This window comes from Dama dama, chromosome 31 (assembly GCF_033118175.1).
Source record: "Dama dama isolate Ldn47 chromosome 31, ASM3311817v1, whole genome shotgun sequence".
Lineage (NCBI taxonomy): Eukaryota > Metazoa > Chordata > Mammalia > Artiodactyla > Cervidae > Dama > Dama dama.
In genome coordinates this window covers 58,329,420-58,349,331 of record NC_083711.1, presented here as the reverse complement: position 1 = coordinate 58,349,331, position 19,912 = coordinate 58,329,420, and the positions used below count along the sequence as shown (strand labels likewise).

General features: G+C 41.2%; 1 protein-coding gene across 2 annotated transcripts in view; it reads right to left on the bottom strand.

Moving 5' to 3' along the window:
* NECTIN3 (nectin cell adhesion molecule 3) overlaps positions 1-18,824 on the bottom strand; it is a 122,978-nt gene extending 104,154 nt beyond the window's left edge. For both annotated transcript variants that reach the window (XM_061134087.1, XM_061134086.1), the window contains exon 1: positions 18,650-18,824. In XM_061134087.1, the coding sequence (XP_060990070.1) occupies positions 18,650-18,809 (160 nt within the window). In that variant the 5' untranslated portion in view covers positions 18,810-18,824. The remainder of the gene's footprint in view (positions 1-18,649) is intronic.
* Positions 18,825-19,912: the final 1,088 nt, after the last annotated feature.

The following is a 19,912-nucleotide window of genomic DNA, read 5'->3' as shown; positions in this document are numbered from 1 at the left end:
AACAGATAATAATGAAACAGAAAACAAACATGGGGACTTCCTGGACAAACATGGTCCAGGGTTAAGACTCCATGCTTCCAACGCAGGGGGCTTGGGTTCAAGCCCCGATTGAGGAATTAAGATCCCCCATGCCATGAGGTATGGGCCAAAATTTTTTTTAAAAGGGAAACAGAGCTTGGACAATGAGTCAAAGATAGATTCTTTGAAAGCTTTAATAAAACTGATTAACTCCCGGCAAGACTGATCCGGAAAAAAAATAAATAACCCTGAGGAAAGAGAAAGGGGGGCATTACTATCAGATACTCCAGGCAGTAAAAAGTTAGTTAAAAAATGTAACAACTTGAGGTCAGCAGAGGTGCAAGCAGGAAACACAAATTCCTATAAAGACGCAAGGGTGCCAAACTGATGCAAGAAGAAAATGATTACTTAAAAAGTGAACTGGAACTAAAAATCCTTCCCATAAAAAAATTACTTCCAGTCCAGACAGCTTTACCAACAAATTCTACCAATTGAAAGAAAAAAAAAAAGTATTAATCTTTATTAAACTCTTACACAGAATAGAAAAAGATGCAGCAATTCTCAATTTTTTTTGTGGGTCTAGCATGACCTTGCTCAAAATTTTGCAAGAGCACTGTAAGAAAATTACAGGCCAATTCAATTGATAAACATAGATAACAAAGAAAAAACTTAAAAAAAAAAAAAAAAAACCTGAATCCTGCAATATAATAAAGGATACATTCATCAAAACCAAACTGGGATTATTCCGGAAACACAAAGATGATTTAACACTTTTTTTTAAATGTAATTCACATTTAAAAAAAAAAAATCAAATGATCATCTTAAAATTAACATAAAGCATTAGATAAAATTAAACTCTATTCATGATAAAAATTCACAGGCAAACTAGGAGTAAAAAGAAAATTTCCAAAACTGATAGAGATTCAAAAAAAAAAAAAAAACTACAGCAAACATCATACTTAATGTTGAAATGTTGAACACTTTTTTCCTCTGAGATAAGGAATGAGACAACGATGACCGTGGCCACCACTTTAATTCAACATCATAGTGGAGGTCCTAGCCAGCGCAATAAGCAAAGGAAAAGGAAAAAAAAAAAAGTGTAAGGATTGGAGAGAAATAAGGCTTTAATTATTCATAGATGGCATGACTGTATAGATGGAAAATCCAGAAGATTCAACAAAGTATTAGAAATAAATGAAGTTATTTAGCAAGGTCTATATTTTTATATGCCTATAAACAGTATTATTTTAAAATATCATTTATAATAACATCAAAAAATAACTTGAAATCTATAACTAAAATAACTGAAAGTTTATAGCTGTGCAAGACTTCTACACACAAAAAAACTGGTTTAATGGAAAGAAAGTAAAGAAAATCTCAGAAAATAAGTCAGGTTCATTGAGTTGGAAGATTCAGTATTATAAAGATATCAATTTAATCCCACATTAACTCATATAGATTTAATGTACTTCCACTAATATCCCTGGAAGTTTTCTGTAAAAACTGATAAACTGCCAATAAATGTACATGGAAAGGAAAAGGACCAAGGTTAACCATAATAAACTTGAACAAGTAGGTTAACTTATTGCACCCGATCCAGGATATGCTATTATACACTTATAATCAGACACTATGCTATTTGTGCACAGACAGTAAAATGGACCAATGGAACAAAGAAGAGAGCCCAAAATTAAACCCAGGCATATATCGCTATTTTATTTATTATAAAGGCAGTAATGCAAAGCCAAGGGTCTTTTCCATAAATGGAGATGGTCAAGTGGATAATAAATGAAGAAAAAATATGGACCCTACCTCATTAACCACAAAAATAAATTCTAGATGTTATCATAGTAAAGGCAAAATAATAAAGTTTCTAGGGAAAAATGTTTTCGTAATGATATAACAGACAAAGACTTTGCAAATAAGACACAAAGAATTAATTATAAAGAAAAGGATTAGTTTTGACTACATGAATATATATTAAAGTGTCTGTCCACAGATGCCATTAATATAGTGAAAAGGCCAGAGTGGGAAAAGATATTTGCAATACATCTAACTGATAAGTGGTTCACATCTAGAATTCAAAAACAACTCCTACAAATCCATAGATAAATGACAATCCAAATGAATAAAATGGGAAGTGAATGAAAAGATACTTCACAGGAGAATATTCAAATAGTCCACAATCCTTAGATCTTACCCATCAGATAAGTATAAACTACAACCACAATATTAAATCATCATGCACTGATTGGAATGGATGAAAAAAAAATGAAAAGACACTTACTCCTTGGAAGAAAAGCTATGACAAACCTAGACAGTCTATTAAAAAGTAGAGACATCACTTTGCCAACAAAGACCTGTCTAGTCAAAGCTATGGTTTTTCCAGTAGTCATGTATGGATGTGAGAGTTGGACCACAAAGAAGGTTGAGTGCCAAAGAACTGATGTTTTTGAACTGTGGTGCTGGAGAAGACTCTTGAGAGTCCCTCGGACTCCAAGATCGACTGCAGTCAATCCTAAAGAAAATCAATCCTGAATATTCATTGGAAGGACTGATACTGAAGCTCCAATACTCTGGCCACCTGATGAGAAGAGCTGACTCCTTAGAAAAGACCCTGATGCTGGGAAAAATTAAAGGCAGGAGGAGAATGGGACCACAGAGGATGAGATGGTTGGATGGCATCACTGACTCAATGGACATAAGTTTGAGCAAGCTCCGGGAGATGGTGAAGGACAGGAAAGCCTGGTGTGCTGCAGTCCATGGGGTCTCAAAGAGTCGGACACGAATGGGTGACTGAACACCAACAAATGGCCGGTGAGGCAGTAGAGCAACTGAAACTCTTAAACACTACTGGTGGGAAGTGTAAGCTGTAACAAACACTCAGAAAGACCTTTTCAACCAAACCATACATAAAACAAACCAGCAATTCCACTACCAAGAGTGACACAGATGGTCCCCAACTATCCATGATTTAAGTATTTTTCAGCTTTATGGCAGTGTAAAAGCAATATACATTCAGTAGGAAGTATACTTCAAATTTTGAATGTCTCCTAGGCTACCAACATGTAGGAGGATACTCTCCCATGGTGCTGGGCAGGGAGGGGCAGGTCCCGGTCAGTCATGCCATCCCAAGGGTAAACAACACACACACCCATTTTTTGAGTATAGTAGTCAATAAATTACATGAGATACTCAATACTTCGTTATACAACAGGATTTGTGTTAGGAAGCTCAACTACAGGCTAACGTTAAGTGTTCTGAGCATGTTTGAGACAGGCTGGGCTATACAGGGGGCTTGCCAGGCGGTGGACGTGGTGAAGAATCCAGCTGCCAGTGCAGGAGATGCAAGAGACATGGGCTGGGTCCCTGGGTCGGGAAGACCCCCTGGAGCAGACAGTGTAACCCCACTCCAGCATTCTTACCTGGAAAACTCCATGGGCAGAGGAGCCTGGTGGGCTACAGTCCATGGAGCCACAGAGTCAGAGGTGACTGAACGATGAAGCGCGCGCGCTGCGTGCACACACACACACACAGATATACACACAGGCTAAGTTGTGATGTCTGTTAGGATACGTATATTGAATAAATCTTGACTTATATTTTCAACTTATGGGGATGTAACCCCAGCATAAGTCAAGAAAGATATGTACAGTGATGTTCACACCAGTGCTATTCATAAAAGCCTCAAAATGAAAATAACCTAAATGTCTACACAACATTAAAAATGATAAATGGTTAATTCTCCAAAATCAGCAAAGAAACAGAAAGTTCAAAAACAGGCAAAACTAATTTATGATGTTGAAGTCAGAATTGTCGTTACTACTAAAGACGAGAGAAGAATTGTGATTGGAAAACAACGGGAAGGGCTTCCTTGGTGGCTCAGATGGTAAAGAATCCGCCTGCAATGCGGAAGAACTGGGTTCGATCCCTGGGTTCAGAAGATCCCCCGGAGGAGGGCATGGCAACCCACCCCAGTATTCTTGCCTGGAGAATCCCCCTGGACAGAGGAGCCTGGCGGGCTGCAGTTCATGGGGTCACAAGGAGTTGGACGCACCTGAGTGGCTAAGCACAGACTGAGCACAATAATGGGAAGGGGGCTGGGAAGCGCTGGTAAAGATTCACTTCTTGACCAGGGTGATGTTTCTGTGGATGTGTTCACTTGGTAATAGTTCTTCAGATTACATATTCTCCGTGTATACTTTTCTGTGTGTTTGTATCTATAATATATATGCACACATATGTGTATGTGTGTGTAGGTATATGTATATACATATGTTAACATATACTATATTAATATTCATATGTGAGTTTTAGTATTTCCTGAATTAATGTCTCAAGTCTGGTTCAACCGAGCCCACACTTCACATCTTCAAATTCTGTATTTACCTGCCACTCTAACTTGAGCCTCAAATCTCACAATTAACACAGTCAAAACTAAAATCATTACCCCTTCGTTATGAGGTGTTATATCCCCCTTTAAAAATACACTGAAACCCTAACTTCAAGTACCTGCGAGTGTCACCTTATTTGGAAATAAGGTGCCTGCAGACGTAACCGAGATGCAGGCTGAGCACGGTCACACCGGAGCGGGCAGGCTTCAGCTCAGCGTGGCTGCCGTCCTCACAAGGGCAGGAGCACGCCAGGACAGAAGCAGGGAGAAGGGCCTGTGAGGAGAGGCAGTGACTGCGGGACACGGCTGTCACCCCCGGCACGCCCAGGGCTGGCGGCCACCACTGGACGCCAGGGTGAGGCAAGAAAGGACTCTGCACCAGGGTTTCAGAGGGAACACGGCCCTCCTGACACCTTGCTTTCAGACTGCCGGGCTTTAGAGCCAGGAGGGAATGAATCTCTGCTACCGGAAGCCGCGCAGTTTGTAGTATTTTGCTACAGCAGCCCTAGGAAACTAACAAATTCCATCTGGTAACTGACTCTTCACCTCAACCTCCTTTTTAGCAGGATTTACACTCTTCTCCCATCTGCCTAACACGTAATCTCCAAATGCACTAATTTTTACTCACTCTTCATATCCTGACATCATCAAGAGGTATTGTTTTGCCTTTTAATTCTCTTGTTTTTAAAATTTCCCTTTCATTTCTACCATCACCATCCACTTACTTTCTGTTCCTGGATGGTGCCACACCAAAGTTCCCTTCCCACCACCCTCACAAAGACAAAGAAGTCTCATCGTAAAAATTAAAAAGCTTTTCTTCAACTCTCTATAGTAGACACCCGTAGAGAATTTACTCTTCTGGGCTACGGGACTCAGTAGCAGAACCTGTGAACAGAAACAGAATCGCCACCTTGAGAACTCGAGCTCTAACACAGGAATTTGGGGACAACACATTCAGTCCACAATAACTGATACGTTACCCCCCTTCAAATTATTTGTTCACCTCCTCTTTCTCAAGAGCAAGTCCTACCCTACTGTTTTTTCATTATTCCTTAATTTTTCTGAAAATTAACCTTTTTCCTAAACACTTTTACTAAATTACTGAGTCATCAATTTACTTTTCTTAACTACTAAATGTGTTGATCTATGAAGATTTTATTCCCAGATTATTTATCCCTTCCCTCTCTCTGATCTAATCAATGTACCTCAACCTTTAAAATTTTTTCCAGTCCCCTCCCTACTTCCACTTCCTTCCTCTCTTCTCTTCTCCCCCTCTGCCTCTCCCTCAAAGAGCTCACCTAATCCAAATACCTCAATACTGATAATTCCCAATTCCAAGTCCTTCCCTCCTACTCTCTCATAACAAATTTCTAACTACAGCTGTAAAATACATCCCAGAGGCACCACAATTAAAATGCCTCCACAAAGTTACTAGACTGATTCATTAATCCTTCTGCAGCCATGAAATTAAGACACTTGCTCCTTGGAAAAAAAGCTATGACAAACCTAGAAAGCATATTAAAAAGCAGAGACATTACTTTGTCAACAAAGGTCTGGATTATCAAAGCTATGGTTTTCCAGTAGTCATGTTTGGATATGAGAGTTGGACCATAAAGAATGCTGAGCACCGAAGAATTGATGCTTTTGAACTGTGGTGTTAAAGAAGACTCTTGAGAGTCCCTTGGACAGCAAAGAGATCAAACCAGTCAATCCTAAAGGAAATCAATCCTGAATATTCACTGGAGGGAGTAATGCTGAGGCTGAAGCTCCAATAATGTGGCCACCTGATGCAATGAGCCGACACTGAAAAGACCCTGATGCTGGGAAAGACTGAAAGCAAGAGGAGAAGGGGATGACGGAGGACGAGACGGTTAGATGGCATCACTGACTCAATGGACATGAGTTTAAGCAAGCTCCAGGAGATGGTCAAAGACAGGGAAGTCTGGCATGCTGTAGTCCATGTGGTCACAAAGAGTTGGACATGGTTGAGTGAACAACAACAGTCCTCTTAGTCACTCAAGAACCCTAAGTTCACTCCCAACTCTTGTCTCCTCAACCATGATGATACTCAGACACCATGTGATCTACTTTTCAGATCTATCCCTCCCTTCAAACGTTCCTATCAAATTGCCGTCTGTCTCCACAATCCTCTCTTCCTACGTACAACTGCAATCGTTTTCCCTTTTGCTTGTCTCTCGTATCTCCCATATACCTTTTACAGTGCTGTCAGACTATAAAATATTCTGGAATCACAGACTCAGTAGTTACCTGCTTTCAAAAGCTTCTCACTGCCTCCCACACAAACTCTAATCTCTTCAGCATCAGCAAAGTATTTAAAAATCTATGACTACCTTCCATAACAGATCATACTTGAACCACATGGAAACATTAATTCCTTCCACAGAGTCCTCAGTCCGGTGATCTTTTCAGCCTGGAATTCTTTTTTACTGACTTCTCTCAGAAATGGAAAACTCTTTAAGGTTCAGCTAGAAAATCAGGTCTTCTATTGAGTCTTTCTCAGTTAAACTCCTCCTTTTGAAGCAATTAGATACACTTTGCATTTTTAACATAAGACAATCCATTTTCCCTTGGATTATGGTCAGTTGTATTTATAAAGCACTTTACTATAGTTTAATAAGGATTTCATTTAATTTTCGCAGCAACTCTGTAAAGGAGGTATCATTTAGCTAAGTGTATAAGGACTGAAGGGGCTTCCCTGATAGTTCATTTGGTTAAAGAATCCACCTGCAATGCAGGAGACCCTGGTTCGATTCCTGGGTCGGGAAGATCCCCTGGAGAAGGGATAGGCTACCCACTCCAGTATTCTTGGGCTTCCCTTGTGGCTCAGCTGGTAAAGAATCCGCCTGCAATGCGGGAGACCTGGGTTTGATCCCTAGGTTGGGAAGATCCCCTGGAGTAGGGAAAGGTTTGGACACCACCGAGCGACTTTCAGTTTCACTTCACATAACAACTGAAATAGGCAAAAAGATTAAGTAACTGGGTATAAAACAGACAAAGAGAAACACACACACTATCTTCTAATCCCAAAATCTGCTGACAATTCAACTTTACATTTCTTAAAGGCAAAAGACTCCGAGGGTCCTAGCATAGCCCTTCCTGTGTAACAGGTGCTTTGTGTTCTAATATTTTCTTTTCCTGTTTGACATAACCCTGTTTTACCTGTCTGAACTCAAATCATTCTTACAGTTCAAAAGTTTCATTTCCTCTAATCAGTGTTCTTGACTCTTCCAGGCCTTACTGAGCTTTTTTTTTTTTTTTTTTCCTTTTAGGCTGTATCACAGTGGGTGTATAAGCTTGTGAGCACTTATTCCACTGTGGTATCCTCTGTACTACCCATCACCAGGTTGGTGCTCTAGCATTTGTTTCTTGACTGATGTGCAGTAGTCTCCTGTCCGTCCCCTGCTTCAACTTGTGAACCTTTTATTTTTTGCATTAAAGGTACAGATCAACCGTTGTTATCTATATGTTATCATACTTTAACAGTAAACATCACTTAACCCACTCCTGAAATTTAAAGCACACGCATCAAGAAAGCATTGTAACCGTCTGATGGAAGGAAACTCTGAGTGACTGTCTCAGATGACTGTAGAGGGCAGCAAAGCAACAGCAGTGTTGGCTAAGAAAAAATATGTATTTTTCTCAGAGAACTTCAGATTTGTTTTTATATTTTAACAGGCGCTGTTAACATTAAAGCTTTTATTATAAGAGAAGAGACTTTTTAACATGCTATATAAAAACTTCACCAGCTACTTATTTACGTAAACATTTTCACTAGCAGTTACAAAATATAACAAATATAAACATAATCAAAGCCCACACTCTTCTATACACATATAGAAAATAAGCCTTACAAACAATTCATGGTTTCAAAATAGCCACCATAGTTGCTAAATCTTTTACAAATAATCTAAAAGTTGACAATGTTTTAAACTGAAAAATGTAAAAATAATCTATCTTAAATACAGAAAGGAGTATCAATAGTCCAAAGAGTCTTATTTCTTGCTAAGCAAGATGCTTTCATTAGTATTACTAATTCTAACCTTGATGTGCCTTCTTTTTGTCATTCAACTGAAAAAGCTATACCAGCTTTAAAAGAAAAACAACAAATCTTTGACACTGTGCTAGTGTGCAACAGAAGGTAACAACTTGAAAGAAGAGTTTCTTCCTGTTATTTCAATACTAAAATTCACTCTGGTTATAATGTGGACTAAGCAAATGAAACTGTGTCATCAAAATAATCACATATTTATAACCTTAAAATTGCTTATAGGAACGACAAGCTAATACAAAAGCTGATGCTCAGTACAACTGCATTACTTGCATATGTTTATCAAAGTTTTTGTTGGTGGTAGTTTTTTACCTCTTTTAAGTAGCTGCTACAGCAATTAACATATGCAGACTCCTGGTTAGTGAAAAATGCTATACTGCTCTAGCTCTGTGCCCTTAATGAGAAGGACAGGACTGTTAGCTACGTACCTTGTACCTTCTCCCATCAGAATTTCTTTAGTGAAAAATAAGAGAAGCTTTTTTAAAATTCTACATTTAAAATAATCTGGGTATTCCTTCTCACTGGAGAAGGAAATGGCAACCCACTCCAGTATTCTTGCCTGGAAAATTCCACGGACAGAGGAGCCTGGAGGGCTGCAGTCCATGGGGTCACAAAGAGCGGACATGACTGAACACACGGGTACTACTAAGCAGACTCACATACAAGACAGATTATTCCCTGACTTACTTAACATTACACTGAATTTATAACCATGAATGATTATCTCTAACCTAAATCAAGTTATAAGTGAGTTTGGAGTTCATGACAAGGACACTTGTAAAATGAAATCTTAATCTAACCCACAGTAGCAATGACTAAATTAAATACTGTATTAATAAGTTTCAAAACCAATGGCCTCCAATGTTTTAGTAATGACAATAATGTCTATCATGGATAACTCAAAGAGTCACTATATGAAATTCATCTTACCATAGTTTTCCAATACTAACACTTTATTAATACTTTTGTTTTTCCTCTGAAATGAAACCATTAAAAAGAGTCAAGCACATTTTTAATTTTATACAATGCTCTCAAATGTTAAGTTGGAGTCCTAGCTGTGTACATCTATTTTTATATCCGCCTCTTGGTTTTTTCATGTCCTTTTCAGTAACTGCACTGGTATACTTCCATTAAAACAGAAAAGCTATCTTAAATATACCTACTCTATTTCTAAAACACAAACCCAGAATGATACGTATTATACATAAAGTGAGGTATATCCCAAAGAAACTGCTTAAGCTACATATATTTTCGGGTAAATAATACACGGCTAATATCAAAGAGGAAGAATTGCATTCCTCCTAGGTCAATTCCTCAAATTTCTCAGATTCAAAATGGGTAAGACAATGAGGACAGAATATAAAGACAGGTATAAAGACAGAACTAAAGAAAGCAAAAGGAATTTTTAGAAAAGAAGAAAAGGCAATGAAGAACATTTCTCACCAAGTAACATCTTTAAAGCCTATCAACCATTTCTAGTATATTAGATAAATAAATTCCTCCCCTATCTTGGAAAGTAGCAATAGAAAAAATGTCAGGATAGGAATAAATATCAAGTATACAAACCTCTTTAAGAATACATTCCCTATAGAGTGTTCTGTACAACAAAATTTCTGCAGCAAAAACAGGTTGTTTAATTAAACTGCAGAAACGGATATTTTACTGAAGAATTTCTTACGCCATTAATAAACTAATGCACGCAGTGATTTTCCATGAGGGAGGGGGTTACACAGTTAGTTTTTCCCATTCCCAGATATATTCAATCACTGCACTGTTTTCCAGAAACTAGGGTTCTATTAAACACTTTGGAAAACATTGCTCTAAACCTAAAAGCATGAAAAAATGAACAGAATTTGCTCCAGGGACTAAGGATTTGAAAGATAGCTAGGATCAGATAGGAAATGAAGTCAAATTCAGAGAAGTTTTTCTAGTTATTTATTATAGCTATTATTCTGTTTTATTATCTTATTTCAACATGGAAGATGAAATCATAAGCTAAGTATTCTCTTGATACCCTTTTGTTGTATAGCAAATTTGGTCAATTCTAAAACACTTACTAACAGGGAAAAAAGCAAATGTTTGGGAGCAAAAGTTGCTCCCCAATAATGTCTCTGGCACAGGATTATTTTGAGCTGAAAACAACCAAGGACCAAAAGACAGAAAGAAACTGTGACCTTCCCCAACTGCCTAAAAAGGTTTTTTAGATAGTGGACCTGGCATTGCGCTATCACCAGAGTTATCTATAAAAGTAAAGGTAAAGTGTAGTGGGGAATCTCTGCATGGCCTAGAGATCAGAGTCCACTCTATGTTCCCATGGTGTCTACAAGGCCCAGCAAACATTTGTTTACCAAACATTTGTTTTACAGCTTTATGTGAGTTGCCTTTCTCCCCTTTGAAGTCTCAAATCACTACCTCCAGTACCCTGTTTTGTCTGTAGCCAAAGCTGGTATTTAATGTGAGGGAAGGGCTTCCCCAGTGGCTAGCTAGTAAAGAATCCGCCTGCAGTGTAGGAGACCGGGGTTGGGAAGATACCCTGGAGAAGGGAACTGCTACCCCCTCGAGTGTTCTTGCCTGGAGAAGTCCATGAACTGTAGAGTCCATGGCATCCCAAAGAGTCAGACTCGACTGAGCGACTTTCATTTAAGCAGTTTCCTGAGTCTCTTCCATGTATACATGGCATCAAACTTCTATTTCATTTTCTCCTTTTAATCTGTCTCCTGTCAATGTAATTCAGACCACACAGGGGAAACTAGAAGGGCAGAGAAAAATTTCTCCCTCCCTGACACGTTAAAAATCTATAAGCTTAAAAAATAACTTATGTTTATTCTGTAATAGGTGCTGGGATGCATACAGTGAAGCCTGAGGCAAAGTCTTTACTGCAAAGAGTATACATCATAGAACAACTCACAACTACATACTAAATAATGAGTAAAAAGAGTAACTAGAAAGAAAAAAGCTCACTGTATGAAAGAAGTGGTGAGCAAAGTATTCATGGAGAAAATTAATTTCAAACTGGGTGCTCCAGAATTGGACTAGATAAGAAGGAAGAGTAAGATCATTTTAGGCCTTTTGAGTTAAGTACCACAGAAGGGCATAACCTACTTTGGAGACCACATATAGTTTAGACCTGCACTGTCCCATATGGTAATCACCAGCCACACCTGACTTCTGAATACATGAAATACAGCTTATCCAAACAACAATCTGTAAGTGTATAGTACACATCAGATTTCAAAGACTTACGACAAAAGAAAAAAAAAATGTAAAATATCTCAATTTTTAAATATCAACTGCATGCTAAATAACATTTTGGTTATACTGTGTTAAATAAAATATATTAATTTCTCATGTTCCTTTCATTATTTTTTGAAAGTGGCATCAGGATAACTTAAAACTATGTATCTAGTTCACAGATTTCTATTGGGACATTGATGGTTTAGACTAAATTTTATTTTGTTGTTAAGCTCTTGCTATAAAGAAATATGAGCACTCACTGCATACCTAGGATATGAGATACAGTAGTAAACAAAATAATGACCACATCTGGTCAAATCATATATAAAAATGCCATGATAAATAGTACTCATCAAGGGAAGAAACAATCAACTGAAGATGTCTCTTAAAACACAAACGCCCCAATCACCAGGCTACACTCTCCACCCACTTGCAAAATTCTTCATCCAGTAAGTCCACAGTGGGGCCTGGGATGCTGTTTCAAAAAAGATTTCCTAGTAACTAGTATTTGAACTTATCAATACACCGTACTTTTGCTGACCTTGGGTAGCTGAGAATAGTGATTTATAGATTTTCCCTTGGAGAAAGCAATGGCACCCCACTCCAGTACTCTTGCCTGGAAAATCCCATGGACGGAGGAGCCTGGTAGGCTGCAGACCATGGGGTCGCAAAGAGTCGGACACGACTGAGCAACTTCACTTTCAAGCATTGGAGAAGGAAATGGCAACCTACTCCAGTGTTCTTGCCTGGAGAATCCCAGGGACGGGGGAGCCTGGTGGGCTGCCGTCTTTGGGGTCGCACGGAGTCGGACACGACTGATGCAACTTAGCAGCAGCATACCCTCCTCCTTTTCAAAAGTTTTACTTCTGAAGAAATCTAACAGCTTAAAGTAAAGCGCCTCTACTGGTACAACAGTCAACCTATTTAAAAAAAAAAAAACTATTAAACTATTAACTTCCTATTAAAGGAAACCAAATAAAGTAAAAAAAAAAAAAAAAACTGTTATAACCTCTCCTATCTATAGAGTCACAAGTATAATTAAATATCTCACAGCTACAAAATAATCATCAGAAATGCTGTCAATTCTTTGTCATTTAAACCAGTTATGAGCTGGTATGTTCTTACATACCATACCTCAAATTCCAGTTTATGAATATCTACTCACAATACTACAGGGTACTTCTTTCCTACTGATCTTAATTAGCAAACTGAATATTGGGAAATTAACAGGGCTGCAAGTAAAATAATCTCCCTGAATGCAGTATTAGAGGAAACATGTAAAACTCACAACATAAGTATGCAATACAATATCGTTTCTGAAACAGCTGTAATACTTACAATATAGCTGTATCTAGACTTACAGGAGACAGCCCTCACTAAAATTTTAAATTAATGACCATGCTGTAGTAAGTGAGCCATTTAGCAAAAAACCTAAAATTCACTCTTGATAAAGATTCACAACAAGTTTTACTTACATAAATAATCAATCTATGTCAGAACCTAAAACAGAAAATCATAAGTTTCATAAACTCAGGATATGGGTTCAAGACAATTTCAGATGAAAACATAAAAGGTAACCAAAAGCATGACATTAATGGTGCTAAGATTTTTGGATCTAAGTTTCTGACACACTCATTACTTACTTAAAGGTTCTTTGACTTTAGCCTATATTTACATATTAATAAGCCATTATTAGGGCTTCCCTGATAGATCAGTTGGTAAAGAGTATGCCTGCAATTCAGGAGACCCCAGTTCAACTGGGAAGATCCTGGGTTGGGAAGATCCACTGGAGAAGGAATAGGCTACCCACTCCAGTATTCTTGGGCTTCCCTGGTGGCTCAGCTGGTAAAGAATCCGCCTGCAATACAGGAGACCTGGGTTTGATCCCTGGGCTGGGAAGATCCCCTGGAGAAGGGAAAGGCTACCTACTCCAGTACTCTAGCCTGGAGAATTCCACAGACTGTATGGTTCACAGGGTTGCAAAGAGTAGGACATGACTGAGAGACTTGCACTTCACTTCATTTCGGCTATTATCAATTAAATGCCACATCCTTCACAAATCATGTATTCAGTATTGCCAACTTTATGGAGACTTTTAATAGAGTATAGAATATGCCATAGGAATATGTTATTTACTCACTAATTTTTTAAGGGGTAAGCAACAGAATACCAAAATACTCCTTTTTAACAAGGGTATCACAGCCAGCTTCACTTCAATCATTTTCAAATAAAAGGCAATAAGCCATAAGTTTTGTTCCTTAACTATACAGATGCAAAATGTACCTTAGAGTTGCTGAATCACTTTTTACACACACATATATACGCATAAGTGACATAAACAAGGTTAAAACAGTAAATATACCCACACTCACAAATATATTATTGACTAGCTTTTCCCACTCCTATTTTGGACAGTGTAGCTAAATGCAAAATTTGCTCTTTTTTGCTTCCTTTTAAATTTGGGTCACTTTCCAATTATATCCATCTTAGAAGCAGGAAGATTGATATGGGCAATATATATTGTAGGCTCCAACCTGATAATACCAGTAACTTGCTAAAGTAGAAATGAAATTATGACTCCATCTTCAACTGCACAGTTTCAACTCTACACTTTCAGTATAACCACTAACATTCTAAGTGATCACACAGAACAGCCAAGTCCTAAAACATTCTCCATCATTATGGAACCATCCAACTAGATTCCATACAATTACACAGCTGGGTTAATTTCACTACATCCTAACATTCTGAAAACTGGTCTGTATACTTATCTGAGGTAAATTTAACAAACACTTCAAGAGCACTGACTGGGCTATACATTCAAAATAAAGATGAAAGTATAAAAAAAGCAAGTCAATCAACTTGAAAACCCAATTATTGAAGTCATCAGGGTAAAATTTAAGAATGACAAACAGTTGGTCTCTCTTTCTTGTTTTAGTAGCTAAGTCGTGTCCAACTCTTTTGCCACCGCGTGGACTACAGCCCACCAGGCTCCTCTGTTCATGGGATTTCCCAGGCAAGACTACTGACATGGGCTGCCATTTACTACTTCTCTAGGGGATCTTCCCAACCCAGGGATGGAACTCACATCTCCTGCACTGGCAGGCAGATTCTTCACCACTGAGCCACCAAGGAAGCCCCTAATAATAATATGAAATAAAATAAATGCTAAAATTTGAATGTATATTCCATGCATTCTGCTATTTTCTTTCATTTAATCCTCACAAGAACTCTATAAACAAGTTGATATTACCCTTTTTTGAAGAGATGAGAAAACTTAAGTTTACTGAGGTTAAATAACTTGCCAAAGAGTCACACAGCTGGTAAGTGACAATCTTTTTTCAGATTCAAACTGCCTATTTAGTATCTTAACCATAAAGTGCAGAGAGCAAACTTAAACCACCTACCACAGTGACCTATCTTAGTAAGAAAATTTGACTCAACTGATTTTTTCTTAGGTGACTTTTTTTCCTCAGTTTGCACTAATATCCCTACATAGTTGGTTAGGTATTCCTCTTCTGGGTAATCGACAGTACCTCATGCACAAATCTATCATAAACACCAAGCTGTCCTATATGAAAGTCGCTCAGTTGTGTCTGACTCTTTGTGACCCCGTGGGCTGTAGCCTGCCAGGTTCCGCTGCCCGTGGATTTCTCCAGAGAAGGATCCTGGAGTGGGTAGCAGTTCCCCTCTCCAGGGGACCTTCCCAACCCAGGGATCGAAGCTGGGTCTTCTGCACTGCAGGTGGATTCTTTACCGTCTGAGCCATCAGGGAAGTCCTCCAGTCATCGCTTTACATTACGTCTTTATACTGCGGTAAGCTCCCTGAAGCCAGGACTCTGCCTTATTCAGTGTCCTCAAGTGTCTAACAAGCGCCATGAATAAAGCAATTTCTGAAAGTGCTGTTAAATGGTCCATCATCATATTAGATTTTTTCCTCTATAATCTTCTAAATATCTATTTAAGATAAAACCTTGTTGAAAATGGGAAGAGCTGGAACTTAGGTCAATAGTCTATCTTCTCTCTCATCGATACGACATCCCTGCTAATATTCTCTGTCCCTCAAGAAAAATATTGGAAGGGAAACTAAGATAAATCTCATCACATATGAATTGATTATTGGCATCATAAAGAAATATGGACTTCCAGAATTAAATAAATGAGGTTTATCAAGTCAGAAAATGTTGAAAATCTAGTCCTCTTAACCTTTATACCTATGATTTATCAGGTTTAATACACATACACACACAAACTAACCCTGACGAGTGAGAATTTCAGTTCTTCAAATAGGACAGATAATGTACATCCTTCAAAAGAGCAAATCTAATTACTTTTTTACAGTTTTCAGAATATCATGTCTACTAGTTTGAATGTGAGGGTTTTTTATAGCAGTAAAATTAGCATGACATAAAAATGGTATTGTGCTGAGAGGAGACTCCAAGAGTTTAGCATAGGTACAGCCATGCTACGTGCAACCAGAATATCAAAAACCGCAGCAAAAAGAAAAAAAGAATCTGTATGTGGTAAAAATAAGTAAAGCACTCTAATTAACAAATCATCATAGAGTCATCTCTTTAAAGCCTAAACATCTTCTCATTTCTAACAACTTCCAAAGCATTGTAACTCAACTACACTTCAACAAAATTTTATAAATAAATAAAACTAAACTCAAGCATCAGTACATGCCAAAGCTTGTAAGTAGTACTATGAATGTTAGATCAATGAACAGATTACAAAAAGAAATTTCCGTTTCCATACTTACTAAGTATCCATAAATCAGGACAACTGTGCCCTATTCAAAGACTTAATTCTAAAATAAAGGTTGATGGAAAAAAAAAACTTGTCATAACGGTTCACAAATTAGGGTGTTATAACACTATAAGCCAAAAAAAGGAAGCTCTTTAAATGAGCAGTGCACAGTAATACAAAGCTAGTGTCTGTCTCTACAACTACAAGCAGAGAGGACTCTCAAAAAAAATTTACATCTCTCTAAATCACAGTCCATTTGCCTATACTACTTGAATTTTCAGAACTCTAAAATATCAAGCACATTATTGAGATGATTTTTTAATTCCTTTCTTCTTTCATGTGAATTTCAATGTGTTTCTTCAAAAAGTAAACACCACTTTACTTTCACAATAACTATGAAATTACCCAAATTTAATTTTCCTTGTATTACCTGTACATATTACCTTGCTTCAGTCTTCTATGGGGCTTTGCTTAGCTGGATAAACCTTTACTGCAAGTATAAATATTCTTAGTCTTTAACACAATCTGAATCAGAATAGTAAACTGTTAACATCCCCCTCCCATTTTCCTCCCACATTAAGGAGTATTCCACAAGACTTCTTAATGCAAAAGAACAGTACACAAAATTCAATCCAGAATCTTGCATCAATATAAATAAGTAACAGCATTAAGAACTGTGTCCTGAAACCAAACATCTGAGGAGTGGACTACAGAAACAATGTAGATTAGATAACATGCCATTTATCATACTATATACTCTGTAAATCAGAAACTGTCATTACAGTGCTTTAAACGTGACAGTGATTTGGTAGTGGAAATTCTCAGCCTATAAGGGGCACTCAATCTCTTGAAAACTTTGCCTTCCTCATAACCAGCTACCCCAACACACCCACACGGTACAGGGGTATAGGATTCTCTTCTAAATCACACCATCCAAGAAAACCGCACACATCTCTTCTTGTAGTAAATACTGGTAAAACTTCCTGGTTTCTTCTAAAATTTCATTAAACGCTGACATCCAAGAGCAGATTTATGTACCAGAAAAACGTCTCAGGTAAAACACGCTTTGAGCAAGCCTAAGTTTTCCTCTCCACTTTCCTGCTAAGTGGGAGTCATCGAATGAATAACGTCCTGCTGTGTTCCGGTATTACCAAAAGACAAAGCCAGTCCCCAGAGCTAGACCGGTGGCCTTAGTCTCCCAAATCGCCGCCTTCCATTAAGGATCACATAAGTCTATGTCTCTCGCATGAAACGGAGATATTTATTTAACGATACTCTTAACAAGTAGGCTTCTAGTCTCTGGTGCCTAGGAAGTGAACTTACAATGAGACCACCTCCCAAATGCGACACAACTGTAATAGAACATGTGGGAAGAACGGTGGGGAAGAGGCGCGGGGCTTATTTTGACCAGAACAGCCGGGGCACAGCCAATGCAGTCAGGTATTTTACACATAAATCAAAGTCCTGAAGACAAATTGGCTTCAGCTAAAATAAACATGGACAGTGAGACAGACGTCCCACAAACTGGAAGGCAGCGATAGGCTCAATGCAAAGCGATCCAGAGGCTGCCAGGGCAGAAAGGGGCCGTAGGATCGAAGAAAACTGTAGGGGAAGCTGCAGGGTGGGTTGACACGGTGCCTTCTCCCGGGTGGAAGGAGAAGCGGGGTGGGAACCCAAAGGCTTCATTCCGTCGTCGGTTCTTGCGTTCCTAAAGGTATCTAGGCTCACAGCTCAAGTTTCACCCGGGGAAAAAATGAGGCGGCAAACCAGCATCCCATCACCTTAGCGCCAGCACAGAAGTCCGTGCTCTCGGCTTCCTCCGCGTAGGAGCGAGCAAGTAACGGTCCCGAGAGCAAACAGCGAGGGACCCCTGTCGCGCCGAGCACTCGGCGTCCGGACGGAGAACCCCGCAGCCAGACCCCGACCGGCAGCGTGGCGAGCCGCGCGGCCGCGGGGGAGGGGAGCGGGCAGCCGGCGCCTCACCCGCCGGCCGCGGCCCTTCCCCGGCCTCGCCCCGGGCGCGGCGAAAAGTTTCCAGCCAAAGTCCGCGGCACCCGCTCGCGCAGCCAACCGCCGAACACAACCGCCTTCCGCACGAGAGAGCGGCCCGCGCCGGCCCGGCCGCGGCGCAGGGACCCTCGGCCGCGCCTCCCCTCAGCCCGCGCCGGCGGCCGGGGTTCACCTACCACAGAGCCAGGAGAAGAGCAGCAGCGGCAAGAGCAGCAGCGGCGGCGGCGGCGGCGTCGGGGGCGGCAGCAGGAGCCCGGCCCCGGGGGGAGAAGCGGCGGAAAGTTGCGCCTTGCCGCCTCCGGGGCACAGTGGGGCCGGCCCCGGGGTCCGCGCCATCCCCCACCCTCCCCCCGGCCCGCTGCTTCTCCCGCCGCCCGGCTCCCCCGGCCCCGGCGCCTCCGGCTCTGGGCGGCGGCGGCGGCAGTGGCCTGGGCGGAAGGTCCGGTGCGCGCGTCCCTAACTCCCAGTTCTTGAGCCGTCGCCGCCGGCTGACACTCCGCCGAGCGCTCGCGGCTGCTTCGACTCCGCCGTCGCCGACGCCACTGCCGAGGCTGAGGCGGGAGCCGCCCGCCGCCGCCGCCGCCGCCGCCGCCACTCCCCTCCCCCCCAGCCCGGCACCCGCCCACTTCGAACTCCTGGGAACTCGGAACGCACCACCCCGCCCCGCGCGGGAGGGGGGGAGGAAGCCGGACCCTCGGAGCAGGAGCAGGGACGCGCCCGCCCAACCCGCGCAACTCGCGCTCCCGTCCGAGGCCCGAGTGCGAGCCGCGACTCCTCCCACCCCGCCCTCCTGCACTCGCCCCGCCCCTTTCAAAAAAAACCCCAAATCTCTTTTCTCCTCTAAGATAACGGGGTTTCTCCCAAAGCAGGGCTTTAACGAGGACAGAAAATCTGGAATGGGTTAGTAGGCCCCGCCCCTCGCGTTCCTGCCTTGCCCCCCCCCTCCCCAGCCTTTCCAATGGTCTCGCCCACTCCGCCCTTCGCGGGTCCACCGCGGCCCGGGCTCGGATAGAGGCGGAGGGCGGTGGGACGGTCGTGCTCGCCGCTCGGCCAGCCCGGGCGGCTTTCTCCCTCTGGCGGGGACCCGGAGGAGAGAGGGGGTGGGGAGAGGAAGGCACGATGGGGCTGCCCTTCCGTTGCCCCGGCTAGAGGTTCCTGTCTGGGAAGCTGGACGTATTCTGCGGGACTCGTCCTCTCCCTGCTCGCCGGGGCCTGGAAGGAGAGACTCTCCCTCCTGCTTCCCGGGACAGCTGAGCTCTCCGAATCCCGCCTTTCCTCCCAGCCCCGCTTCCCCCTTGGCCCGCCGAGGCACGTTTGCACAGGCGTTTTTCTTGCCCCTTTCTCACGGAGGGCAGTTTGGCGAAAGGGCCAACGGAGCCGGGCAAGGAGAGGAGCCGCACGAGGTCTTTCCTCGCCCTCGCTTCTCTGGCCGCCCGGCT